The following is a 27,807-nucleotide window of genomic DNA, read 5'->3' as shown; positions in this document are numbered from 1 at the left end:
CAGCCCCGGGGGTTACGCGGGGGTCGCGCCTCCCGCCCGCCGCCGGCAGAGGCGCGCACCGGGCAGGCGGCGCAGCGAACTCGCACGGAGCAACGCGGCTCTGACGCGCTGCTGGGATCTTCTTTGATTTTTTTTTTTTTTTTTAAAATAAAAACGAAAGCGGGCGGCGCGGGGCGAATAACGTGCGGGAAGGGGCTGCCGGCAGCCCCGCCGCCGGGACAACTTTCCCCAAGTGCCGGCGGCTCCTCGCCCCGCGCTGGGGCCCGGCCGGCCGCGGAAGAAGGCGGCTGCCCGCCCGGCCCTGCCGCGGGGCAGGTGGGCGGTCAGGATGCCGGCGGAGCCGGGCCCCCACCCGCGCCTCCCCCCGCTGCCGAGCCGGCCAGGGCACGACCAGAGCCCTCTCGCCGCCTCCCTCCAGTTACCTCCTCGCCGCCGCCGCCGCTCTCCTCTGTGCCGTTTCCTACGCTCGCCATGTTCCCGCTCCGCCGCGCCGGGATGACTGCGGCCGGCGCGCCCCGTCCCGCTCACTCACCGCCCGCCGGCGGTGCCCGCCTCCCGCACTTCCCGGCCGCCCCCGCTCGGCTCGGCCCGGCCCGGCCCCACCGCCTCCTCCCCTCCCCGGCCGCCCCACAACTCCGGTGGCCGCGCCCCCTCATTTGCATCGCAGGCCCCGCCCCCGCCGGTCGCGCCCTGTCACCGTCGCGGCGGCCCGGCAGCCCTTCGGCCCTCACCGCCCGGCCCCGCCGACCCCGGCCGCCCGCCGACGCTGCCTGCCGCCCGGGGCGACCGAGGGCTACCCCGGCGGCGGAGGGGTACCCCGGCACCGTCCCGACCCCTTGGAGCGGTCGGAGGATGAGGTTGGCCAGGGCGGCTTTTGGGGCAAGTGGAGCGTTGTCCCAAAAGCGTGCCGAGACCTCCTTCCTCAGTGAGGCCCTGCTCCTGGCGGCCACCCCGCACCACCGACACCCAATACGCCATCCGGAGTGCAGTGAGGCTTCCTTCAGTCACGGCTACAGTCCCTCCGTGTCCTGACAGTCCCCTCAGTCACCTGAGCGGCACCCAGGACACCTGAAGCAGCACTGCTGGGTTGGTGTTTCTGTGCGATGGACGACCAGGCTCAGGTTTGCTTTGAGCCTTGTCTGCAGGGACCTGCTACAGCACAGTGTGCCAGTGGGCCACCCGATGGGTCTGTTGTTGTCAGTCTGCTCCGGGTATTCACTACATGAAGTCCAGGAGAGACGTGCATCTAGAGTCCTTCAGCGCCCAGTGGAAGAGCTGCTTCATCGCCATGCTGACTTGAGGCACTAGAGATGAAAGTTTGCAAAGCAGCTGGGTCTCCGAGAAGGACTGTTAGTTTCCCTCACCCTGCCTCACCCTGTTGTTAGTTCACAGTATCATCATGCTCTTTGCTAAAAATCCACCAGTTACCGCTTTTCCCTACTTTGCCAGCTGAGGTCAAGTTCTGCTAAAACGTTGGCAGCCTGATGCTCATCTCCACTTCCTACAGGTTACTTCTCTGTCACAGCTTCTGTTAAAAATACATACAGTTTTGATACACTAGCTTTGATTAGAACCAGAGACAGATGAAGAGAGGAAAGAGAACTGAATGGATTCAGCGAACCAGGAGGGAGGTACAGTCTAAGGGCTTTTTGCAACATTTGGAGTTACGTTCTAGAGATAAGCAAGGTCCTCCAGTCTAAGAAGAGGCAGAAGTGCAGGCTTTCAGCGTAGGCTGAAGTGTCCTCATTACTCTTACATAGACCGTGCTGCTGTGCTATTTTTACCCAGCCCAGCCAAGTAAAAGGGGAACCTAACTTGAATATGTTCATCTGTCCTGCAAGATTGCACTCTTCTCAGCTAAGGTGTCACAGATGCACTGTTCTCCCATAGTCCTGTTGCACTTCAGTATGTTTCTTCACCGGCAATTTGTTGGAAGATACTCCAGCGACATTAATATACTTCTCCAGGACTGATCCGAAGCACATGAAACCTACCAGTAGTGCAGATGCGGTAGACAGGCCCGTGCACGCTCTGTGTTTGACTCACAGCACAGTCACATCTGCCCACACAGCTGCATCTGAAACTTATGTTACTGTTACATCAGAATTACATAATGTTCACTAGAATTAGACAAATTATCATCCTATTGTAGACAGTAGATTTTAGATCACCTCTTGTAGATCCCTTGTAGACAGTAGATTATCCGTGACCCAGCAATGTGCCCTTGTCACCAAAAAGGCCAATGGAATCCTGGGCCGCATAGGGAAGAGTGTGGCCAGTAGGTCGAAGGAGGTCATTCTCCCCCTCTACTCGGCACTGGTGAGGCCACAACTGGAATACTGTGTCCAGTTTTGGGCTCCCCAGTTCAAGAGGGACAGGGAACTGCTGGAACGAGTCCAGCACAGGGCAACTAAGATGATTAAGGGATTGGAGCATCTCCTGTATGAGGAAAGGCTGAGAGAGCTGGGACTCTTTAGCCTGGAGAAGAGAAGGCTGAGGGGACACCTTATTAATGCTTACAAGTATCTAAAGGGTGGGTTGAAGGAGGATGGAGCAAGAGACTTTTCACTGGTTCCCAGTGACAGGACAAGGGGCAATGGGCACAAGTTAGAACATAGGAAGTTCTGTTCAAATAAACAGAAAAACTTCTTTACGGTGAGGGTGACAGAGCACTGGCACAGGCTGCCCAGGGAGGTTGTGGAGTCCCCTTCCCTGGAGATTTTTCAAGACCCGCCTGGATGCAGTCCTGAGTAATGTGCTCTAGGCAATCCTGCTTTGGCAGGGGAGTTGGAGTAGATGATCTCTAGAGGTCCCTTCCAACTCTGAAAACTCCGTGATTCCATTGTCCTCTGTTGAAGAGATGACTCCCTTTCTATTTTCCAGCTTCAAAGGCAATCCCTTTAAGACATCCTTTTGCTTAGGGCAGCAGACTAGCTCCATTTCAAAAAACAAACAGTATTCTTCTAACCAGAATAGTATGGGGTACATAATAGAGTAGGGTAATAATAATAATAGGATAATAAATAAAGTAGGATAATAAATAATATGAGTAGGATAGCTATCACAAAATCTCCAAGTTCTAAAAACATGGTCCTTAAAGATGGGAACCAGTTACACCATTCTGGAGGAGCCACACACGTAGGCAGTTACATACTGCCAGTTCCAGCTACAGAGAATGAAAACCTAGCCTGATGCCTTACGGTCTTGTAGAAATTGTTAATGGACTATAGCACCAGTGCTTTTAGAGTTAGGTTGGTGAAATCACACCAACGTGCAGAATTTGTAGTCATGAGTTACTCCATGCGTAGGAGACATAACTGCATGAGTCAGAGGTTCAGTTAATAAACTCAGCAAGTTCAAGACGAAGGTCTGGTTCAACACCACTTTTTCATGATTAGCTGTTGATAGGTTTCATTTATATTATTGTATTCTTTCCTCCCCACTAAGTCCTTTAGCTCATGTGTACTCTTTTGGGCAGACTTAAAGCTATATCTATCAGTTACTTCTCAGGGCAGAGCAAAGATGCATGCTAAAATAATCACGGTGGAGATAACTACATCGTATCACTCCTGACCCAGGTAGCTAAGGTATGAAAATTGCTACTCAAGTCTGAATGCAGGCCCTGTGAATGGCAGAGCCATTACTGAGTTTTGCTTGGTCTTTGACCGGCTGCCGCAGGGCATGGTCCTATTTAAGCTAGTGTAATAATAGTCAAAAGGGCATCTCAAAGCCACCCACCCACCCTCCATTGGCTTTTATCAGTTTAATCATTCTTTCTCTTCTCCCTTGAAATATAAGCATTAAAGAAAAGCCTTGCAAATTCCTCTTCCTCTTAGTTTTCCATTTGTAAAAGACTAAACAAAACAAAAAACCACAACTTCTGAAGAAATATGGACAAGAATTAATAGGTCTTAATCCTCTGAGAAGAGAAGCCCGCTGCAGTTCCCAGCCAGCTCTAGTTTCTATCCATTTGAATGTAGGTACTTTTGCATCAAGAATTAGGAAGATTATGAGCCAATTACTAATCTTTCAGAGAGCATTCCAGTGGACAGGTTGAAATGATCTTGCTGAGATCTGACAGAGGAGGCAGGACCTTGAGAGACTATTCCCCTCTAGCTGGCATAGCTATATAGAATTCGCGCCCAGGAAAAGCTTTCCTACGTTTTCCCCCATCTCCAGAGCCACCACCTGCATGCTGCTATGTTACCACTACCTGGATATTTGATAGCTCTGCTAGTGTTTCCTTCTGCAACATAGCTATTCACTGGGAATTTACCTCATTATAAGAATTAATGGGACAGTGAGGAAAAATAAAAGTTTTTTTCAAGATTCCGTAATCAAATACCCATGACAAGGATGAAAAGTCCTATTTTGTCTCCCGTGATCAAATAATATAGAAGAATAAAATAAGCTTCCGTATAAACACTTAGTACTGATCTAATTTTCTTGAGGACTAGAAAATAGTTCTTGAGAATAGAATAAAGGAAGCCTAGGAAGTTGCCTTAGCACTCCTGCAGGGTTAGACTGTCTCAAACTCAGCCAAACAGAACTGTTGATAACACTCATTAAACAATTAGCAGATTCCCTGATGGAGGTAGGGCAAGTGAGCAAGACAGAAACCAAGTCCCACCTAGTTCCAGAAGTACTGTTTCATAAACCACCTATTAGAACAATGAGTACTCTGAGCAGTACAAACTGCACGTGAATCTACCCACATAAACACACTGTGAAAGATTTGCTGAGAGAGTAAGAATCACCATGTTTGAGGAATGCCTTTCAAGATCGAGACAGATTTCTTACTGCTGTACTGAGTTAGAAGCCAGCTAAGCAAAAAAAAAAGAAAAAAAATTGCAGTAACTCAGATACTAATTAACAAAAAATAACCTATAACAAAAGCAAAATGTAACAGCCAAGAGAAAAAAATTGATGAGGGTGTATTTCCTTATGGATTATAACAGCCACGCTGTAACCTCTAGGCAATTAATTTTTTTTAGCCAGCACTAATTTTGCCAATTAAGATGAAGCAACGCCTCTTCCTGACAGGGACCAGTATCAAAATGTTTCTTCCCACAAGCTGAGCTAGTCTGTGGCTCACAAACAGTATTTCAGAGATTACTATAGCAACAGCAGTATCCCCTTTAGGGTTAAAACACATGAGAGTGCATTGATGCATACATGTAGTTATATGAAAAGGCTAAGATTCATTATAAGATTATGTTCTTGTTTAGTGCCCCCTTCTTGCGCACGCACACACACACACACACACACACGCGGTCCTTTGCCACTATCCAGCCTGCAGCAACAAGTCTCAGGTTTTACCTTTGCCTCCAGAAGGAATGTTAACTCTCAGTCCCAGCACCTGTTTTCCCGCACCCAGCTGTAAGGAGAGCTTAGCAAGCTGCAGAGCAGCCCACCTAGCTGAGTAAACGCAACAGTAAAAAGTCACCAAAAAAAAAAAAAAAAAAGAAAAAGGAAAGTCAGTGTCCTCAAAATACATTCTCTGGCCTCAGGCACCAACAAAAGGGCATAAGGAACTGAACCAAACACACCAACGTACACTTTTTCGTGAAAGACATAAAAGGAAGCAGCCTCTCCCAGACACCTGGCAGTGCTATGGCATAGAGCATTCATGTACTGCAGAGAGTACAGATACAGACATCAAATAAAGCTTAAAGTGCTGGGCTGTTTCAGTCAGGAGTGAATGTTTTCTACCCTCAATAAGCTGCTTCATCTAAATCCTGTATGCTAGACCTCTCAAGAACTGTATTTGGAAGTGAAGAACCTAGACATTATTTCTTTGACAAATATAATTCAGTATTTTTATTTAAATACTTAGAATTTCACCTTCTGTTAAGCACTTTTGGAGAACCACAGTGGTTTCAAACCCTCAGATCATGTTCCCGTAGTTAAAAGTGGTAGCCATCTTGAAGCAGAGCCACCAATTCTTTCAGTTGGAGAGCCATGTTTCCCTTCACTCACCATACTAGCATGTATCAAATATTGTAGTGGTGAGCAGACATACAGAACTGCTAGTTTGCATGCCTGAGACTAGAAGAGGGGTGATTGGGCAGTTCCCAGAAGCTTCAGCATAAACAGGATCTTGAACAATATCCCTAAGAAAGCTTTCTCTACTTAGGGAAGCTTTGCCTCTTTCCCAAAGCTAGGGAAAGGACAACAATGAACTTTGGACAAGGTACAGTGGTTTACTTCAGTCGCCATGTGACTTGTTTCTGTGTACCAAAGACAGGTTGTGTAAGTGATCCCCAGTGAAAGCATAACACAATTAGTGCACCTAGCTTTCAGTCAGCCTTTCCGTGCTTTTACTAATGTATCTACACAGACATTATTTGCATGCTAGTTTCTAGCAACACTTCTACAGGTGCCGCCTCTAACTTACGGGCTATATTTGCATTATTTTGTGTCTCCCCTTATCACCTTCCTAAGGGAGAACCCTGAAAGATGTCACTCAGAATGACTAGTTAAGTTTTTTAGCCCTAGAAATAGGCATACCCCCCCCAACGCTTACATACCACATCTTTCCTGCTCCAGGCGGAGTCAATCTATTCTTAGGCTGACACAGCTTAAAATGGATGCACCCACAGCCAGGAACAACTTTTCACAACAGTGTAATAAGGTAAGTCACAGAATACTTCAGGTTTGAAGTGACCACAGGAGGTAACCTGATCCACCCACTGCTGAAAGTACCACCTGGCTCAAGGTTACACCAGGTTGCTTATACTGCTTTGTATACGTGCCTTAACAGAGAACACCTGGCACCATTTAAGTACAAACCTCCAAGCAAAACATCAGAGTATTGAGTCAGACTCAATAGGATAGTACATCCAAAAATCAGTAAGCCCTGCAGAGTAAAGAACAACAACAAAACAACAACAACAAAAGCCAAAACACCCAAAACCACAAGAAAACACCACAGCATTTATTATCTCTTAGGAGGTTTAAAAGTCACCCCATTTTCTGTGGCTCTAGACAACAAAGCCAAAGACCTACCTGATACTTCACTACATTTGGAAGCACAGATAAGCATCCCATCACCTAAACTCCTCCTCCTCACGATAACTTTACTGATCAGCATTCTCTCTTCTCAACATGCATATCCCACCCTACCTGGTTCCATTCCATTCCATTCCATTCCATTCCATTTTCCCCCTCAAAAAAAGATGGAAAGGAATCCTTTGTTTTTTTTTCTGTTTATCTCCTCCTCTTCTTATTCATCCAACCAAGAGCATTTTCTAGGAGGGGCTTAAGAGGTCCCACCTATAACTCCTTCCACCAGGCCAAACAATGAACCCTTTCCTCTCCTACAGCAGATGGTACATTTATTTATCCTGGTATGCTATGTCTCATCTCTTTCCAGTTTTCTTCCCTTCTCTCCTCTCCTTTACAGCTAAGCAGTTTCCTGCTATTTCAGCAAGATATCCTCTGTACTTTTCCCATTCTTATCTCTAAGCTTCTTCCTGTTTATCATTATATTTAATCTTATTTATTTTCATTGGAAGTATTTCGATATTCCCCCTTCCAGGCTCTTGTCAAAGTGCATGTTTCAGAGAATTAAACAGTAATAAAGGTCAGAAATGACCTCTGCAACTGTCCTCATCCAACCTTCCATTTTTTTTTAAGATCTAAAAAGGCCACACTAAGTTATAGTATTTGTTTGGAAAATAAAATACATTAATGTGTCATCACTCCCTCTGATACTAGCATGATGCTTGATGTTTGCGTGGTATATTGTGAATGACTGATCACTTCTTCTTGCAGAATGTCTTGTTAAATAAATCCTTAAGGATGTTGGTACATTACTGCCATTTAATATGGTTAATTTTTAATTGGCTTCTTTTCCCTTTTGAAACCTTTGGTCCTATTAACAGTCTAAACTGTGCTTTGTCATGTGGTACTTTGATCAGCTTCAAGGAACAGAGCAGTTTACCTGTAAATCCTCCAGTAACTAGAGCCAATGGCACCTTTGAAATTATATTATTTACATAGCTCAAACCTTTCCATGTGCTTTTTCTTCACATACTGTACTATTTGTACCAGAAAAAGCAAAGGAAGAAGGTCTAACTTCATCTTACAGAAATCTTCTCTGCCTTACTAACAAAAGTTTTCAAAGTTATGTTTGTCAGAAAATGTTACAACCTTTGTCTATACAAGTTGTTATTCTTTCGTTGCTCTGAAAACAACATGTTCTGGATTGAACCATCTGAACAGATGGCTGTTACGTGTCCAAATCATCAGGGAATGAAAATGCCTGAATGCAACCCATTCCTCCCCCCCCAAAAAAAATCCCCCAAACCATACCCAAAATGTCACATATACATAACAATGTTCTTGTTCCCACAAGGAAACAGGGATTGTATCTCTGACTGAGGATCCTATGACTTAATGATAGGACAGCAATTTACAACTGCTAAATCGTACCCTTCACACTGTAGGAAAAAAACCCATATTTTTATTTATTTATTCATATGTATTTTAACTGCTCTTAATTGATGTAATATGCACATTAAAGGTGGTACTTCTAAAAAACAAAGACCTGTAAAACAGACGTGTGTGCTTCCTTCCTCTTGTCACCTAGGCTGGCATGTTCAGAAGCTCTACTGTAATGGCAGTCCCTCTGTTCAGTGAAGACATTTTGCATCAGATTCAGTAGGGACTCTCTCTGTGTTTTGCAGCTAAATGCATGCATTTAGCTCAAAAAAAAGAAGCTAAGGTGTCTCATCTAGGGACATAAACCTTGTTCAGTACTGGCATTTGGCCAGTACATGAGTAAGAGCTCTTGAAGCTTGAATAGAACTCTTCTGGCTCCAAAATTCCACATTAGCCAATGGAGAGAATGACACTGTTAAGAATAATGTGAGGTGTTGGACTCTCCTACTAATAATTATTAGAGTAACAGTATTCATTAATAACTTAAGCGCAAGTAGTTTAAATACCCTCTGTTTCTAGGGTTTACTTTGAATTTTAACTCTATTGATGATTTAATTAGTTCGTTCAAGCCACCTGCTATTTAAGAAGTCCTAAAAATGCAAGACTTAGATAACCAATTTCTTTAAAGTGCTTTTATCTACTTTATCAGTTCAAATTTAATAAACAGATTTAGAGCACGGGCAGTTACAGACAAACCCAAGCTTGCCTTGTCTACACTTTATGCCAGTTGTATCTGATCTGATCTAACTCTTAATCAAAAGCCCAGCAAGCATGTTAGTATGATGCTGTGCCCAAACTAATACGCTTCCATGCCAGACTGGCATGCAGCAGTTTTCAAATGTTTCTCCATTAGAGCTGAAAGTACACATTCTGTATCAAAATCTTCACATAGTACTTTGTGGCAGCTTGCTGGGCCAATGATTTGGCAAGCCATCTGAAAGAACGAAGAAACAAAGATAACTGCTTCAGAAAGGGGTCTGAGGGTCAGTGGATTTGTGGAGGACTATGCAGAAAAAGCATCTGGTGAACTTACAGTCTTTTTGTAGATAATTTTGGGCTTCCTAGATAAATGAGGAAATACACCCTGCAGAAAGCTCTCCTGCAGCTATGCTCTTTGTGAAAACATTTGTTTTAGCTTCATGCTGACTGTAGGCCACAGGCAGACCCTGATGGGGAAATCAGTGTATTAAGGGTGTGCATTTGACTTGATTTGATGCAGTCATAAAACCAGTAAAAATTCTCCTGGATGGATGGAATGCAGATGGATGCTTCTGTTTCCAGTGAAGAGAAATTCTCTCAAGTAATTCTGGCTTGATTAATATCTTCTACACTGTGTGGCACAAGTCCAGGAGTTGTCAAAATGTCAAATAAAGGGTAGGTAATTCCCAAGTAATCATTTCTTTTACTGGCCACGTATAACCAAAAGAAAATTTCTGTTCCGGCACAAGCAAAATACCAAACGTTGAAGAGCATGTACTGCATACAAGCTATGACAAAAATGTTTTCTGAATGATCTGAGTTTGATTTACGGAAAGATACAAGGAGAAGCTTTCATCTGAGAAATAGACAGGCTGGGGCACACAGGTATTCTGACAAAAAACATGATGACTATGTCCTTGTCTAAGTCATACCAGGATATTAGATCCTTTTGGGGACAAGGTGATTTGGTATTCCTATCAGCTATGCAGTGAACAGGGCCTTTGTAAGAAAAGTAAAGCTCATATTGTTCAAGAGCCTGCTTAGAATTTTCATAATATTTACAGTTTCCATACAAACACACAAAACCATTTTAATTGAACAAGGAAATTTTCTAAGAGGGCAGATCACATTTGTTTTTCTGTAATGCAGCAGAATGTAACTTGTGAGTACACAAAATAATATTTTGCCTGTTTCTAGCTTCTATATTGATTAGCCAAAAATGCTTTAAAATTATTTTTTACTGAAGAACATAATAATCATTACTAAGAAGAAACAATTTAACTTTTTATTTCAATTCCTGCTCTCAAAAGTTTCAAGAAGGTCAACTTTAGAATATTTTCCAGTTTTGTATGAGGTGTTCCAGTCTCATTTCCCACTTTTAAAAGTCCTGATTTCACTTTTGGATTTTTAAAAATCAGTACTTCTTCACTGTGGTCACTCAGAGAAACACTTCAGCATCATGTGAATAAACCAGGTTGGGCCTTTTCAGCTCCAGCACGTGAGGCGCTGAATCCATTCTCGGAATCTGGGTGCGTGAACAAGATACCGGGAGATGTGGATGCACAGTGAGTTAGCAACTATATAGGACTACCCATCCGAATACACTCACATGTGAAAACTGCAAGGCAATTTTCCTCTAAAGGCCAGTAGGATAAGCAACGTCACATTCTCCATTGCACAAGTCATTGTTACCTAAAATGCTGTAAATCATCATAGATTTCTTTACCATAATTTGCTTACATTAGGGTGTCTGTTGTGTCCTTCTGTTAATCATGTCTGTCTGTCTGTCTGTCTATCTATCTAACCTGTGCCCTTGTATCTGCCCAAAATTTATGGCATATTTGCATTATTTAACCAAGCACTTCAGGTAATTTCTAAGCGTTTCTCGTATTTCATAAAGCTTTATTCTCAAAAACACTCAGGGGACAAGAAACAGTTAAGGCTTAAGCAGAGCAGTGTCATTACATCAGTTAAAGGAAGTTGCACAGGAAGCACATGGCAAAGCAGACAACGGACTCCAAGTGCTGTTCAGATCCGTCCTCTCCCAAATCAGACCAGTCAATGCCTGAAGGTCATGAAAGACACCATAAAAGACGGGAAAAGAAGGGCCGACAGCAATCAGTTCAGCGCTCCCCACACTAGTGTGCGTACAAACACTTTGTCACAGGGCTGTGTTTTATGCAGGGTCCTCGGCACCGAATGGCGTGGCTTCTTCCATGGCAGCAGCAGTCCACATTCTGGCCCTTCTGGCAGGGGTAGTGGTTGTGCAGTGACTCGGAGTGCAGGACAATCCCAAAACTGCTTCAGAAGCTGCAAGCAGCTTTCAATTCTATGATGCAAGGGTATGCTGGGATTTCTTCATCTTTGCAACAACCATGGAACTTCCTTCCGTGTTGAGGCAGTTTACCTTTGTTAAATGCGAGCACCATGTATTTTATGAACAGAAACATGCACATAAGGATTTATTTGTCCTGGAGATCATAAAGTTATAAGAATAGCTGTGCTTTACATGTTCCACAAATGCATTCCTCTTTGTTACCTGAAATGTGAGTGCACTCTTTAATAACACCTTGTAAAAAATATCAAGTCCTAATTTGATATGAATTCCATTCTTTGCCAATGACTTTTGTAGGAAACCTTGGGGTTTAAGTCTTTTTGCATAATCATATTCACAAATATATATCTAGTCTAGCAGAAACATAACTGGGTTGCAATATAATTTTTGTGGCTATTCCTGGCTCCAGTGCTGGTCAGAAAGACAGTCTGCTGACAGTCTGAATCAACTAACATGGAGAAACAGTGAGTTCCGAAATGCCAAACAGAGGTGCCCCCAACACCTCCCACACATTGGGGAAATTAATGGGTTTGCTTTTTCTCATTTACATTTTGACTGGTTATTGAATATGCACTGGTTATCTGAATATGCAAACACTTTGAGAGGACCAGGAAGGGTTGAGGCAGCTAATAAATGTTCCCTTACTACTGCAAACAATAACCTAATAATATTTCCAACTACCAACAATGCAAAGGCATCTCTGAATCACTAGCCCAGAGCTCTGCTGGATTGCTTAGACCTCAAAGAAAAAAAAAGTCTGCAGACACTTAGACCTAGATGGAGACACACTGAGACTGTAATAGATGAAGAGTGAAAGAGAAAAAAATAAAAGCTTTGGGTTTTAATACTGTTTACAGACTAATGCATGTGGGCGATCTCTTACTGTAAACACAGATGGCTGTGAGCCACAGTAGGTCATGCTGAGAAGCCAAGCATATATTTGTGGGCTTCCTATTTCCCACTGAAGCAACGATTACTCAGCAGAAAGGCATATATTTGTAGTCCTTAAAATAAAATGTTTTGGATTAGACAGTTTTGAATTAAAATACATTGTAGATGCATCAAGTTGAAGCTTAGGAATGGTATCTCTGATCATGTTTTCTTTACTGAGTTCAAATAAGGGCTGCAGATTTAGGTTTCAAAATTTTCTTATAAAGATGGAATAGGAAATTTAATGTCATGGCACTTGTGATCACAAGATTTTATGCCTGCTTGAGCCAGGTGCAAGGTAACCAATCATGGAAAATAAAACAGAGTACTGGGATGCAGCCATATGCAAAGACATAGTTGGATAGGAAGGACAAGACAGAAGTTAGAAAACTAGTCTGGAGCTTGAGTAACTAGTTCTACTGCCTGCCCTGGTACTGGAGTGGATGACCCTGTGCTGGCTACCTAGTCTTTCCATGCAGCAGTCCTTTAAATGGGATAACAAGACTGGCTTGCATCAGCAGTGTGTCATTATGATTGGTACGCTCATAGCTATTTGCATAACCATGTGAGACCATATAATTACCTAGAATATATATACACTACCTGCCTGTAATAGATCTGTTTACAGATACCCCAGCCTACAAAGGTCAATGGGCTTATCTCCAGATTAGTCTTGGCTTATAACTACATATTCCTCTCACTGGGAGCTGGGAGGTGAGGAGAACCACAGTGGCTGTTGTCTTCTATCCCCAGTCTCTCCCTGGGTCAGTCAAACCACAGCAGTAGCATCTCCTAGGGAGCAGCAATAGTACTTAAACCTGTGTCCCCACACCATAAACCCCTAGGACAGCTGAGATGGCACCAGTTAATTTAATTTGTAGAGAGTGACCCCATGCACTGGCAACACAAAATAAGGAGCCATCACCTGAGGTTTCTGCAGTGCAAAGCTGTTCTGTTCCATAATGGGAAACACAGCAGAGTACAGGGAAGCAGTTGACCAGATAGTGGTGGTTTAGTTGCTCCTTCCCCCTGTATTGCTGAATTGGTCCATGGCTTGGAGGAGGATGTGGAGAGCATCATCAGTTAAGAAGCCCCGCGTAACAGAAAGCCAGGCGCAGCCAGCTGCTGTACAGAGGGCACATTGCCACTGGGAATGCGTGCAGCAGACATCCTGGGAGCCACAGAAGAGACAGCACAAATGCAGGCAGGGAGAACAGTTTTTTGAGGACCAAATCAGAGTCATTCTCTGAGGGCACAAACCATCTGCAACCATGCCCCTCTTCATACTGTTCTGCTGAATCAGTGTGTCTAGTTATATATAGTAATTCTCAAAGAATTCAGATCAGCTAAAACTGTCCATTAAACAGAATGCAGATTTATTAGCACAACATTAATAGGTATTACTTAAATTGTATTCGTTGTAAAAAATCTGATGAATTTAAGCATTACGTAAGTTTGCAAAATGCCATCCATAAGAAATTGAAACAACTTTTCAACCCAGCATTTAGATGTCCAGCATTTTCATTCATACCTTCAAAGCTTACCTGCACGATCAGTGAAAACAGGGGCACAGAGGAAGTTCTCCTTGAATTCTTTGCTATGATCTTGAGGCCTAATAGTGATCTAAAACTGCAGTGCATTCCTCTTCTCTCCCTTTCGTTGACATGAGTGCTAATCTGGTCACACAGTAAGATCAGCTATTTGTTCCAGATGAAGCGAATGCAACAACAGCAGCAACAAAACCCGCAAGAAAAAAAAAAATCATTTTTCAAATGGTTGGCATGAACTGCCATTTCAAGTTTCAGTAAATGCTTATTTGTTCAGTACTGGAAACCCAATTTATAAGATTTAGATGAGTGCCCAAACCCATTAAGGAGAGGACTACAGAGGTGAGGATTAAGCAGTATTTTTCAAAAAGGTTTGAGAGATCTATTTACTCACACGTGCTATATTGTTCTGTAGTTAGCTGTGAGTTTGTTACATCTGTGTTATCAGTTAATGAATGCTCTGTGTGCTTGAAAGCTTGTCATCTTTTTCCAGCTGTACCATCTGGTCTCACAAAAGATCTGATTTCTTCCAACAAATCTCATGCAGCATAGCTTCCAGGGTGCAAATGAATTATAACAACTTGCCTTTTTCCTTTGACCTAGTCTAAATCTCTTCTACCAGAAAGATGATTTAATCTTTCATCTGACATCCTTTATTTTAACAGGCTTTAGGCAACACTTACTCATCTGGCTCCTAGAGTTCAATTTATTTTCAAGTTGAAATATTATATGCCTGTAAAGTAAGTCTAAAACTGTATGAACCTTAGGCAGCACAGATTTCAGTTACTGAACACTAGCTTTTTCCTTACCAAGACTTATTGTTAGAAGGTAAAAATAAAAAATTTAGCCTGAACACACACCCATGTGAAAAACTGCCAGGCTGTCCCTATTTTGGAATGTCTAAATCTAGACTGCATTAGCAATCAGTGAATAATCACTAGTAATTATCATCACTGGCATTCAACAGATTTGTTTAGAGGAATAGCTTCCAGTTTCTGATGGCAGCATACCTCCCTGAATTATGCCTACACAATAAGAAAAGTGTATGATTATTGTCAGTCTTGTCACTAACAGCTGGGCTTTATTTAGTAGGTGGGAGATTATTCTTTTGGTGATGGAGTGGGAAGCCTATGTTGAAGGAGATTACCATATATTTTGTTCTGAAGACATCAAGGTTCGCTTTTATCCTATTCTGGAGATGCAAGTTGCAAATTAATTTGCTTGGCAGCATGAACAGTCTATCTGCTTCACACAGTTGATATTTTCACTAATGAAGTGGTATGTAGCTTTCATGCCCTACCATAAGGAGATGAAGTGAGGTAATCTCTCTAGTAACTTGGACCATAGTGAGATATGAAGATGATGACTGGAATGTTGAATTTAACCCAGAATTCCGGAGATAGCCATAGATGAGGCTATACACATTGGGAGATGAACAAAATCACAGTTTTTCAAGACTTGTTTTTATGCTTGTGGTTTTCCAGCCACAAAGTGTAAAAAACGACTCAGGGTTTGGGGTTTTTTTTAAACAATTTGTGGGGAAAAAAAAAAGAAAAGAATAATTGGCGTGGCAAATCACATGCTCTTGGTTCCATGCAATGACACTAGAACTTAGAGGAAGCTATGTAGATCCATTGGGAATCATCACTCACAGTTAAGATTTTTCTGTCTGTGATTGTCTAGACACTACAAAATACTGAAAAGGCCCACTAAGCAGTCCAGTTGTCTATAATCAGGATCAGAAGTCAGATGCTCTCAGCGGAACATGGTATGATGGAGACTGGTGTGTTCCCTGCCCCATCAATATCATTTCACTCTTTGCAGCACTCAGCTTTAACCTAAAGGTCTTTGCAAAAACCTCAAAAGATTAGGTTTACTCTTTATGCCAGGTGAAAAGGCAGTATACAGTAGAATGTTATTTGACAATTGCTAGCATTGCAATCCATCCTATTCCTGCCTTTTCAGAAGATGAGAGATGTTTTATTTTTTATTTCCAAGCCCTCTGATTTTATGTACCATTTACTAGTGAGATAGAAATTAGTTGACTTGTGGACAGCACTGCTTAAAGGCAACTTGTCTCTGTGTTAGAGTTTTGGATGCTATATAGGATGGAAGAGTCTATCATACCAATTAAGGTATAAATTGTTTCAACAGAATAAATCATTCTAAGATTTGCCCAACAGACAAATTAGCCAGTGTCAAAAATAAACTTCCAAAAACTCAGACAAAGTATCCTGCTATTATCTCCATCCTTTAGGCACTCAGGGAAACATTTCTTGAAAAGATTCATAGGCCAATTAATCCCTGAAGTCAGACTTGGGGAGTACTAATGATGATGGAACGTGTTTGATGAGGGTGGGACTTTTCTGCACCTTTTTCTCTTAAAAGATAAAATGGCAGTGAAATGAGTGCACTAAGAACACAAAAATGGCCACAGTATCCATTTAGCTTTGTATCCTGGCTCTGCCACTGTCAAAAACCACAGGCTTGGAAAGAACATGGCAAGCATGTTTAATCCTTTCCCCAGTGCCACTATTTGGCAGCTCGAGAATTTCTTGAGCCTTTTCCATCAATTTGTCTGGACTTCTCTTTTAACAGTATAAACCTTCAGCATCCACAACATTTTGTGCAAGAAATTGACAGCTCAACTGAAGAAGGAGGTTCTTCCAAAGCTGAACATGAGCTTTAGCCCTTCAGGTTCAACTCTCACAAACTACTCATTGAGATACTCAAGACAAATCAGACTGCTGGTCTGGATATGAGGACAAGGACCGTGAGTAGCGCAGCACAGAAAACAGCCTAAGAGGCCCAAACCACCTTTATCTTGATGTCCCTTCAGGACCCAAGGCGATAGATCTATGTACAGACAAACTGGCTTGCCCTCAGATTGATAGCTGGGAAGCCTGTCACTGACATAACTGGAGATACTGACAACCTCAGTGGAATTTACTAAGCTAGAGTCCAACTATACACAAAAGGTGCTCTTACCTGAACCTGCCTGAAGCACAATTCTTCCAGTCAGCTTTGTTACCTAAACAATGCTGCATTACTTCATAATCTCCTCGCAACACCTCAATGAATGACGCTCGTGGAAAGAAAACACAGCATTTATCCACTTCAGAAACAATTTTGCTGTAAGAGACCACCAGGCACATAGCAGGAATCAAAAGTGCTCCTTCTACATAGCAAACTGAAAGATTCTCACACTCTGCTTTTTTTGCCAGGTGTAGGCACTTGTGACCAAAAGGCTGTCTAGCAAGTACTCTGTTCAGTGACAGTTGGTGGGAGGAGAATGAATGTATACAGACAATCTCTGCCACTCAGCTAAGGAATTCACCCTGGCAAAAGTGAACATACAATACTTATTTTCTTAAGATATGGCAACAGCCAGCTTTCAAGAAAGAGGTATCACTTGGTATTACTTGGTATAACAGAAAGCCCTTAAAGTAGCATGAAAATTGTTGCTAGAGGTACTCTATGAAGATGGTACAAAGGGTAAAATGGGGACATGACCCTCGGGTGCTGTCCAGAACAATCATCGTCAGGCTGGAATAGGACTGGAATAGGGAGGGACTCCTCAGTAGGACATCACTGCTGGCACCCGGGGCAGAACACTGTGTCACAGCCGACTACTCAATTAAACAACTGTGGCCATGTTAATCCTGTTCTCTTTCCTCTGTCCTGTGCAAATGGCAAAATTGCTAGGGCTTTTGGAGGAAAAAAAGAAAAAAGAAATAACAGTTATCTGTCAGATGAAGAACATACCCTGAAATACCAACAAGGACTTCTACAGGTAGATTTGAGAGTCAGAAAAAACAATTACCACAATACAGTCTATAGGCTATATCAATCTCTGGGTGGACACCTTGACCATTAAAGAGTAACAAATTTACAATGTTACAACCCATCTGGAGTGGTGAGCATAGGTCCTTCAGTTCATTCCCTTCTCACTTAAAAAGGCAGCTGACAAACACTCATATCTGTTTTCAAGTCAGTCTCTGTTCAGGTCCACTTCATTCCTTTTCTTCCATTCTTCTCTTTTTTTTTTTTTTTTTTTTTTTTGGGCGGGGGGGTGGTGTTTTATTTTGGTTTGGTTTTTTTGAAATGATGCCAAAGTGTACAGATTAAGAGCTGGTGATTATAGCATTGTGGGAAGGTATTGGAAGATTGGCGAGGAGGATTGTAAACATGCTCAAGGGACTTGCAGCTGAAGGTGTTGAAAAGCACACCAAGCGTTGTTTAGTCTTGTGTGCTCCACAAGCAGAACATCTGCACTTAGATAACATAGGCGTGTGATGGACTCAGAGGCATCTGACCGAACATGCCTGAGATTCCTGCCTTTCTGTCGGAGATCAGAGCACAGTGAAAAACTAGGCCTGCTTGAATCCCTGAAATACAGGAGAGAACAGCAGGTTCAGACTCTCTCACACTCTCTCTCTTGCTAATAAGGACTATTACCCTCAAAAACACCCAACAGCAAGGACCGAGCTCCTCGGTGCTGGCGTTCACGCTTGCGTGTCTCTGCCTGGGTGCTGCTTTGGAGATCATCCGGTTCACAAGGTATCGAGATTGAATTTACTCTTTGCATTTCATCCATGGTTTTGTGGTTGTTCCTGCATCCTGTCTGTGTCAGCTCGCACAAGCATAAAACAACTGTTTATAGCAATTACCCAACTGGTATATTGAAATGCCTTTCTGAAGTCAAAATGTTTCATAGATATTAAGGACTTTATTTACTAATTCAAATTTCATGGAAAGTTAGTTGAAGTCTGGCTCCTTTGCTTTAGGTTTCACAACTAAGCTACAACTATTCAAAAAGGTTTTTTTAGATACATACAGTTTTGCATATTTCCAAGCCAGTGAAATTTACACTGACATCAAATGTATTTGACTTCTCTTTGAATGATACTCAAGAAAAAACAAGGCAACTTCTTTTTCCCAGAGAACCAGAGTACTCTTATGGTGAGCATTCCAAGCATATAAAATGGAAATTAAAAATTTGAGCAATTAATTGTAGTGGCTTGTGACAAGGTTTCCTTCATACTCTGTAAAGAAAAATTGTGAAATAAAGGGGGCAGTTACACAGCACGCAAATGAAATATTCCCTACCAAGTCTTCAGCTAAAGGGAGCTGATGGATCACATGAGATATCTTGCAGAAGCTCAGCTATAGTCCTGCTCGGTGTGTCATAAAATCTTTGCATGCTTTAACTGGAAAATACTTGTACTAGAAGGAAAAATGTGCCTAGAAGAAGTTTGTAGTTTCTTAGGTCTTAGTACAATCACACTGGCAATTTACACTGGCAAAGTGCTAAGTAATTCTGTTGTAGTACTACCTACCCCTGCAGATCTGAGCCTTTTCTATACTGTTTGACCTCCTTACGTAAACTGGTATGTAAAACTGTACCAGTAAACATTTTCTAGTCTTTTGTTAGGTACATGACATAGCTAGACTGGCAAAAAGTTCCCATGCCATAGGAAACCTGTAGTTTCGCCTTAAAAAGTGAAATCTTGTTGACTGTCATTACGACTCAGATCAAATTTTCTGGAAAGAAGACTTAAACTTCTAAATTTCTCGTGTATTTTTGAAATTATTTTTATAGCTATATCTAAGAAGAAAGCTTCAGGAGGTCTGCTATGAAGCTTATAAGGTTAAGAACAAAATTCCTGCTTGTTAATAGTCTCAGCTGAAGCTGAAATGTGATACATTTTCATTACATAATTTCACAAAATCATTGCTCATATGATGGTATAAAGCATTTTGCAATAGTCCCCAGTCCGCAGCTCTCTATAGGATAAATAGCTTTTGGATCTTGATGATGGAAAAACCTTGGCAAAAATTTCCTGAAAGAAGAATGTGTATGATCAAACACTAGTGTGAACCTTGAAAAGAGAACCCACCAAGGTGGATCATTGACTTAATATATCCTACATCTTTATGTTACAATTCTTAAATTGTAATTGTCCCTATAGGATGTATTATTGCCCTGATGCAAGAAGCAATTTATGTAACATCCTCTTCTGTTGTCTAAAATGCTTTTCATCCATTGCCCATGACAACATTCCTTCAACAACTAAATCTGAAAACTCCATTAGTTTTACAAAAACTCAATTTTCACAAAATGAAAATGAGTAGTGTATCTGAAGAGGGTTTGACTCTTAGACACTAGGGAATAAAACCAGAAGGTTCTCTGGTGAGCGCACTATATGCAAAAGCATCTTCAATTAATATCATTCCTTGTCCTACCAATATCACAGACTTGTCATGTTTTCTAGCTGGGAATTTCACCAACGGAGTTTCAAGTCCAAATGTGATTTTCTGATGCATTGCTTTCTAACTTGTAACAAAAGCAAACATGATCTAATGCATGCCCAAATCCAAGAATGATATTTGCAATGCATTTCCAAAGAAGCTGAAAGTGAAAACAGCATCCGCTGTTTGCATTTTTGTATTGTTGAAGTGTTTCGCTGTACAAATCAGCTTTGAAATGAGAATGCTGGCAATTACTGCTGGAGTAAAAGTTTGGTACCAGTGCAGCAGCTTGAGTTCCTGACCAAAGTTTTATTTATGGGTGTGCTTGCTCATGACTGAAAATAACATGTAACGTACTCTGCAACTGTAGATGGTGTCCACTCTCTGATACTACTGCTCCTTTGTGTCTGACTTTGTTTGTACCTTATATACCCAAATTCAGCTGTAAACATCTGAATGACTTGGGGCAGCAACAATTAAGGTCTAAAGAAGAGACCTCTGTTTGGTCTGGTTTGGATTGTATGCGTCCCTGTCATCATCTTTCTCTTAAGCTTGTCTTCCTCTTCCACTTTCAGCTGTTTCAATGGCAAGTAAGAACAAGCAGAGGTAGATGGAAACTCTTCAGGGCAATCATTCTGACTACTCAACATTCATGAGATGAAAGCATCCTGCATTCATTTGACTCTCACTCGGTTTATGTAAAAGCAATATTCACCCATGAAGTAGTTCAGAAATGAACAACCACAGGATAATTCCTTCCTTTCTTTTGTTTAAATTGACCTGTGTACCTTGGGCTGTAGCAAAAAAACCCATGCTGTACCCTGGCAAAACAACATGCTATCCTTGGGCAGTGCTCTTACTTTTGGGGAGAGATGCAAAAATCATTTTAACGTCTGTCTTTGGACAGAATTATATTTTAGTTACACAGCTTTCAGATTGCCTGCACAGTTTTTTATGTGATCTGTTTGGACATAAATATCTGTGTAGGACCTCTATGAATGTATGAAAGTGCATTAATATTTTACTTTATTGTAAAAGTAACATAAGCTACTTTTTGTCTGACCTATAGCTATATTTTAGGAATGGATCATTCCTGTTCAAGTGTAATAGTGAAAGATGCTAGTGACTGCCTTTGAGAGCCTTTGATGCAGAGATTGTCACACTGCCAGACCGCTGTTCATTGGCATGGGAATTTTGGAAGCAGTGGCAGGCAACACATTGCTAGGCCTTCCCATTCATTCCTACTCTTGGTGAACAGCGGGCTGGCTGTACCGGTGCAACCCTGTGTGAGATCGTACTATAAACGCTATGGCTTAGCTCAGGCCAAGTTAAAACAAGGTTCCCCAGAAGGACTGGGGGAATACTTTCAACTGGGTTTGATCAGTGGTCTGGGTGCTGCCGTCCAGAAGACAGCTGCATCCTCAGAACAAAAGCCTGCAGTACAGGGCATGGCAAAGGAAAAAACTGACAGCTGTTAAAGCCCCATCTCCAAAAATTACAGAGCTGGAACCTTTCTGTGTTTCTGTAACTGCTGTGCCGAGACAGTCAGTGCTTAAAAACCAGTGACAATGATCCTTGTCTGCCAAGATATATAGGTACCACAGAGCTCAGGACTGAGGAAATGAACAAGGATGGAGATGATTCTAAAATATTGAATTAAAATAATGCTGAACACTAATTCTCCAAAGTTTTTTCAAACTACCTACAAACATTAATTTTGTTAGTGTCATGACACTCCTGTTGGAGCATAAGTGATGATGATGGTGATTTTTCTGGGTTGAAGCAGAAACCCAGGGTGCTTTAAGATGACTTTTCTAAATTTGGTGATGTGAGCCAGGGCTGAGGATAGCATAAAATCTGATTTACGATTAAGCCACAGAACTACCCTTTCATAAGCATTACCATGTCATTACATTAAGACTATGTCTGTTAGAGCAAGAGCTATTCAATACTGCCATAGAATGTGATTGGCTTGACAGATATTCAAGTATTTCTGAGGCTGTATGAATCAAGTAAGGAATGAAGGGTGTTTCTTGTGGTGAAAGACGAGCCTGGAACTAAGGGGGTTAATTAATGTCTTTGCCTTAGACTTCCTGGACCATTTAGGACCGGCTTTTCAGAATGGTTATGTATCCACGGTATTCACTGACTGTAGCTGGAGTTGTGCACACGTAAGCTCTGCAAATCATTCTCTTAAGCTCGCAGGATACCACAGCACTACAAAATACAGGCTACCTGATTACTTCAGTAGTACTTAGTTACAATTTCTCTTTGTTCCTCTTGCGTGTAGGCTGCTCTTATTAGCTTGTTTTCCAGCCATCTTCTCCACTATCTCCACTTCTCCTATAACTCTGATAGCCTTTCAACACTCTTTGGATTTCAGCACTTCTTGTCTTAAAGAATTCAGCTTAATACCTGCCTGGTTTACATTGCTTGAGTTCTTCATACATCCTTCATTGTTTTAATGTTGAAATATTAAAGTCTCTTCCATGCAGAACAGTAAGTACCTCTTGGAAACTTTGAAATGCCCATGTGCCTTGTGCCTAGCATATAAAGGGCAGATTAGTTCCAAGCTATAAAAATAAATGGCTCTCTTTGTTCTTAAGAGGATTTGGATTGAGCGGAATTGCTTTATAAGTATATGACTTCTTAGTATTGAAGTTTGGAAACTAAAGAGAAAACATATTATCCACTCATGGTTAAAAATCATCAGTGTTGGTATTTTCAACTTAGCTGTTCCTTGAGCTTCTACTCATCCTGTCTTCCTGCTTGAGGTTTACGTACTTTACATTGTTTTTTTTTTTTTAACTAATACAGAACTCCAAAATCAAGGAGAAGAAGGAAGAGAGGCAGTGAGGGAAATTCATATACCTAACTGAACACCCCAAGGGGATTATTCCAAGAAGCATGAATAATTACAGCACAGCAGCCTCTTGCCCCATCCAAACCATGCTCCCCTCTGTGACAGCACTGTGGTTGGCAGTGACTGCCCTTGTGCCAGGTAATTCTGTGATGTCATTTTCACAGGGTCTTAAAAAAAAATCCAGCCCACTGATTCCTACACAGTTTGGCATGCTTGGTTTTCTAAAGAAGGTTTTTGAAACAAGTATCTTATTTCCTTTCTATGAACACTAAAAATCTCTGATCATTTTCTGGAAGAGTAGGGTTTAATCCTGCCCCTCTTGGCGCAAATTGCTCCTACATGTTTATGTCAACACTGCACTTAGATCAATACAGCCCAGTCACATCCACCCTAGATGTGGCAACATCACATAAGTGATGGTGTGTTTTCAAATTTCAGGTAATGTTGCAAGTACACAAAGGAGAAAGGTATGTTCACAACATAAACAGTGCACAGAAGATAACAACAAACACGTGAAAAGGCGGGCATGGTTTTGGAAACTGGAACGTGAATCCCTCATGAAACAACGAGTAGGTTTCAGGGAGCATACACAGGAAGTGAGGGCAACAGCCCTTAACCAAGAGCTTCTTCCAGAGCTGGGGAGTGTCATGATGCACAAAGGTGACGGATGAAGAAAGCAGAGGGTGTAGCTGAAGAAGGAAACAGAGACCGTCAATAACTACAGGAAAAATGAGCTGAAGCTTAGCAAAACTTCCATAATGAGGAATAATAACTGCAATTAAGAGACAGAGGTGAGCAAGAGAATAAAAGAATTCAGCATTGAAATGCAATGCAAACCTAAATATAACTTGGGGAGGTATAAGGGCTTTAGACCATGCTGTTATTGCTAAATGAAACAAAGTATGCTCTCATATCATAGGGATGCGCTATTACCTTCTTACCCCCACCAACTACTTTCCTTTGTGAAAGCAGAAGGTAAATGTCGTGACCCTCTTCTACTCTCGGCATCCTACCCCTTCCACACAGCTTGCAAAGACCCATTCTCCTTTCATGAACTTTTTCTGGTCTTGTCTTCACCTTGTGCTCCAACAAACCACCTGTCAACACACCTCCTTTTCAAGTATTATTTTCATATCTAAAGAAGTAATAGGGTATTTTGGCTTGGTGAGTGAGAAGGCTGTGGTTCAACTGGTATGTGCAACAGGTATATCAGGTCAGCTCCATCCAGAATTACTTCTGCCTCTTTCTCAACAGGTTGTGCTCACGGCAGCTTTGTCACACTATTCCAGTGGGGCATTCCCAGGTGCTCTAACACAAGAATATTCTGCAACTGTTGACCATGTATATTCCCTAAAAAATGTATCTTCCCCATATATATTCCCTAAAAAATGCCTTCTGGAGCAACAACTGCAGTGCATCATTAGCCCCAAATGGCTAGGAAGAAAGGTGGAGACCAACAGATTATTTTTTTAAACTGATGGCATGAGTGGCGCTAGCAAAGTACTACCTGTCTCAGCAACCATGTTCATATTAAACACCCTAATCTAATGCTATAAAAGAAAGGTTTGGCAAGCATTTTCACTTCGCTAGCAGAAAAATGCAATTTTTCAACAAAGCACGATTAAAGATTCTGTACTGCTGCAAAACCACGGACACGGTGCATTTTTAATGACTTTTTTTTTTTTTTTTTTTAGGACTTTTTTTAACGAACGAGGCCAGGCACTTCCCAGCACCGCCAGAGGAGCTCCGCAGCCGCCACCCTCCCGTGACTGCCTGTCACGGCGCCCCGCGGCTTCCGAGGCCCGACACCCTCCCACGGCCTCCCCCGTTTCGGGCCCCGGCAGCCGCTCAGGCCGCACCGCTTCCCGGGGGCGGTGGCCTGCCCGCCACTCCTCCCTGCCTCAGATCACCCGCCGAGCACCGACAGCGCTCCAAACAGCGGCGGGCGGCCGACGGCGGCCTACGGTATCCTGCCTCCAGCCCGGACGCCCGCCTTCAGCGACCCGCCGCGGGAGGGCCCTGCCGCTCCCCGGGCCCGCCCACAGGGCCGCGGAGACTGAGGCCACCGTGACGCCGCGGCGGACTACAGGCCCCAGCGGGCCGCGCGCGAGGCCGGCGGCCATGGCGGCGGCCGAGGCGGCGGGGTCTGCGCCCGACTACGAGGCGGCGGAGCTGTACACTCGCGCTTTCCGCGTGGGCGCCCTGGGCCGCTGCTGGCGGCAGCAGCTGGGGCCGCCCGACCTCTCGCTGGCGGCGGAGGCGGCGGCCGAGGCCGAGTCGGAGGCGGCCGTAGCGGCGGAGCTGGGCTGCGCGGCGGAGACGGCGGCCGAGCTGCGGGCCGTGTGCAGGTGGCGGCGGGGCCGGCGGGCGGGCGGTGTTGGGTAGGAAGGAGGGAGGGGGGACGGCGGGGGGGGTCCCGGGCTGATCAGGGCGAAGAAGGGCCGGAACCACCGGGTTTCTCCAGGCGGGGATTTGCGGCCGCAGTCCTAGCGGGAAGCTTTCGGCCCGGCCCGGTGGTGGTGGTGCAGGGGAGGCCGCCCCGGGCCGGGGGTAGGAGGTGCTGTCGGTCAGGCGGTTCCCTCAGGAGTAGGCGGGAGGTGCCCAGGCAAACCCCACTTCTGAGCGGTCTTTCCCGGGTCTGTGCCATGTGGGGTTTTTTGTTTGCCGGGTAAAGACACAGTGGAGAAAGGAAAGAGCGTTTTTCTAGAGGGTTAATGCTCCACTGGCGGGAACTTTTACGTTACGGCCTTGAATTCATGAGCAAACGGTGCAGCACTTAATAAGTAAGTAAATACTTAGCAAGATATTACTCGTTAGGTAAAACTTAAGGTATCTGAACATGTACGTGGTTTTAGGAGGCCCCAGTTGCACAATGAAAGGCATACCTTATATGAAGAAAAAGAGCTGGGCAGATGTTTGTGTGAACATCATTTAACAACGACAACACGCACTAACTGTTGAGGTTGCCTGGGTCCTTCACCTCCGCTGTCTGTCAGGGCTGGTGGTGGAGTCAAAGCCATGCAAGTGCTTCTTGGTGCAGGGGTTAGTGCTGCTTGCCCAAGGGTGGCACTAGGGCTGGGAAAGAAGAAAGCTTCTCCTGTCTTGTGAATATTGAGAATCATCTCTCACCTGTAGAAAATGTCTGGTTTCAGGCAGTAATCGCTGCAGAAAGCATCACAGTTAATTGTTTGTCTGTAGCTCATCAGTAAGGAAGACATACCAGAGCTCTGTTGCTGTCTGTATAGCTTTGTACAAGTTCTGTCCTTCAGCTACTGTTTCCTCAAAGGCACAGAAGTATTTATTGAGCTATTTCAAATGCAAGATGGAGGTTGTTCACTTTCATGCACTGCATAGAATGAACATAGTCTCAGATGTGATGCAGAAGCCATAATTTGGTAATTGTAGCTAGAATTGCACTATATATTGAGCTCTTGATGGCTTTTTCTTTAGTGCCCTGCATGCAATATGTGTATAAAAAATGCAGGTGTTGTGTCAGGAGCATGTTCTTCTAATGTTTAGAGTTATACACCAAATTATGGGAATAACATGACAGCAAAAACAACATTAGCAACATCGTTTGAGATTAAGTCATTAACTGGACAAAGTTAATTATTGTTTGCTTAAATGATGATATTTCAGAGGAAGGTAGGAACCAAATGATGGTACCTCAGAGAAGGAACATTTGTTGCATTAGTAAAAGGCAAGGAGCAAACAGAGAATAGGAATAGCAGCTCAGGAGCAGAGTTCAATGTCTGAGCCAAAATATACCTGCGTGAGTACGGTGTGTAATGGTGAGAGCTTAGTAAGCTATTCAGAAGTTGAGACTTTTAGGGGCATTTTTAATCACGAAGAAATCAGCACTTACTGAATTATATTTTGCTTTGCCAACAGAGAATAAATTTGCCAAGCTAATGCTAGTTTAACTAAAACAGTGCTTTGCTTCAGCCGTCATAGTTCTGGTGACTAGGATCATTTTTTACCATTAATAGTCTTAGTAAAAGTAGAGGCTGATGTTAGTATTAGAAAAAAAAAGTACTAAAAACATATTCTGGTGCAGCAGCAACAGTGGGAATTATTCTGTAAGTTTTCCTAGTGTAGGTGTAGCCTCTGATTGCTCCTATGCCGTGTCTTATTCTCCGTGGTGACCTTGTTGCTTGAGCCTGTCTATTGCTATTTTTGCTTGAATTCCAAGCAGATCTTCTATGCATTTTTTATTTTTCCCTTCATTGATTCTGTTTTTTTTCTGTTCTGCTTTCTTCAGTCTACGACTGCTACATTTCATCTGCTGTCTGCATTTGCTGGTGATACAGAGCAGTGCTGTCTGCGGCTGAGTGCACTGAGAAAAGTGGTGTTGTATAGTGGAAAGGTTTGGTAAAGAAAAAAAGGGGCAGGCAGTGTGTGAGGGGGAGAGAACAGATCATCTGGCAGCTGCTTGTTGGCTTTGCAGGAGAATGAAGATAAACCTGCACATCCTGGTATGACCTTTCCCCTGTGCAGGCTGGAAATCCCAATCGCTAATCTCCATGTGCTTTTGCTTTTAAATTAAATAGTCCTAGCCTCTTGAGTCTCTCCTTAAGGTTGGCCAACCTCAAATCGCTACCTCTGATCACTTTCACTCGCCTGCTCTGAGCTGTTTGTATTCCTCCCTTGAGAAGAGCTGTAAACACTGGACTATACCAAGATCTGTTCTGTGGTGCCTTGGCATCACGTTGACATAAATACAGTTTTCTAGGCAC

The 27,807-nt window shown here is 43.0% G+C and overlaps 1 protein-coding gene across 1 annotated transcript in view; it reads left to right on the top strand.

Annotated features, from left to right (window-relative positions):
• Window positions 1-1,103: 1,103 nt before the first annotated feature.
• SNAPC3 (small nuclear RNA activating complex polypeptide 3) overlaps window positions 1,104-27,807 on the top strand; it is a gene marked incomplete at its 5' end in the record, with an annotated part of 50,001 nt that continues 23,297 nt past the window's right edge. The window contains 3 exons of the mRNA XM_082497985.1: window positions 1,104-1,211; window positions 23,510-23,538; window positions 24,766-25,419. Coding sequence (XP_082354111.1) covers window positions 1,104-1,211; window positions 23,510-23,538; window positions 24,766-25,419 — 791 coding nt within the window. The remainder of the gene's footprint in view (window positions 1,212-23,509; window positions 23,539-24,765; window positions 25,420-27,807) is intronic.

The sequence above is a fragment of the Vanellus vanellus genome, assembly GCF_965231255.1.
Source record: "Vanellus vanellus genome assembly, chromosome: Z".
Classification (NCBI taxonomy): Eukaryota; Metazoa; Chordata; class Aves; order Charadriiformes; family Charadriidae; genus Vanellus; species Vanellus vanellus.
The sequence above is the reverse complement of the archived record's forward strand: the minus strand, read 5'-3'. Positions and strand labels throughout refer to the sequence as shown.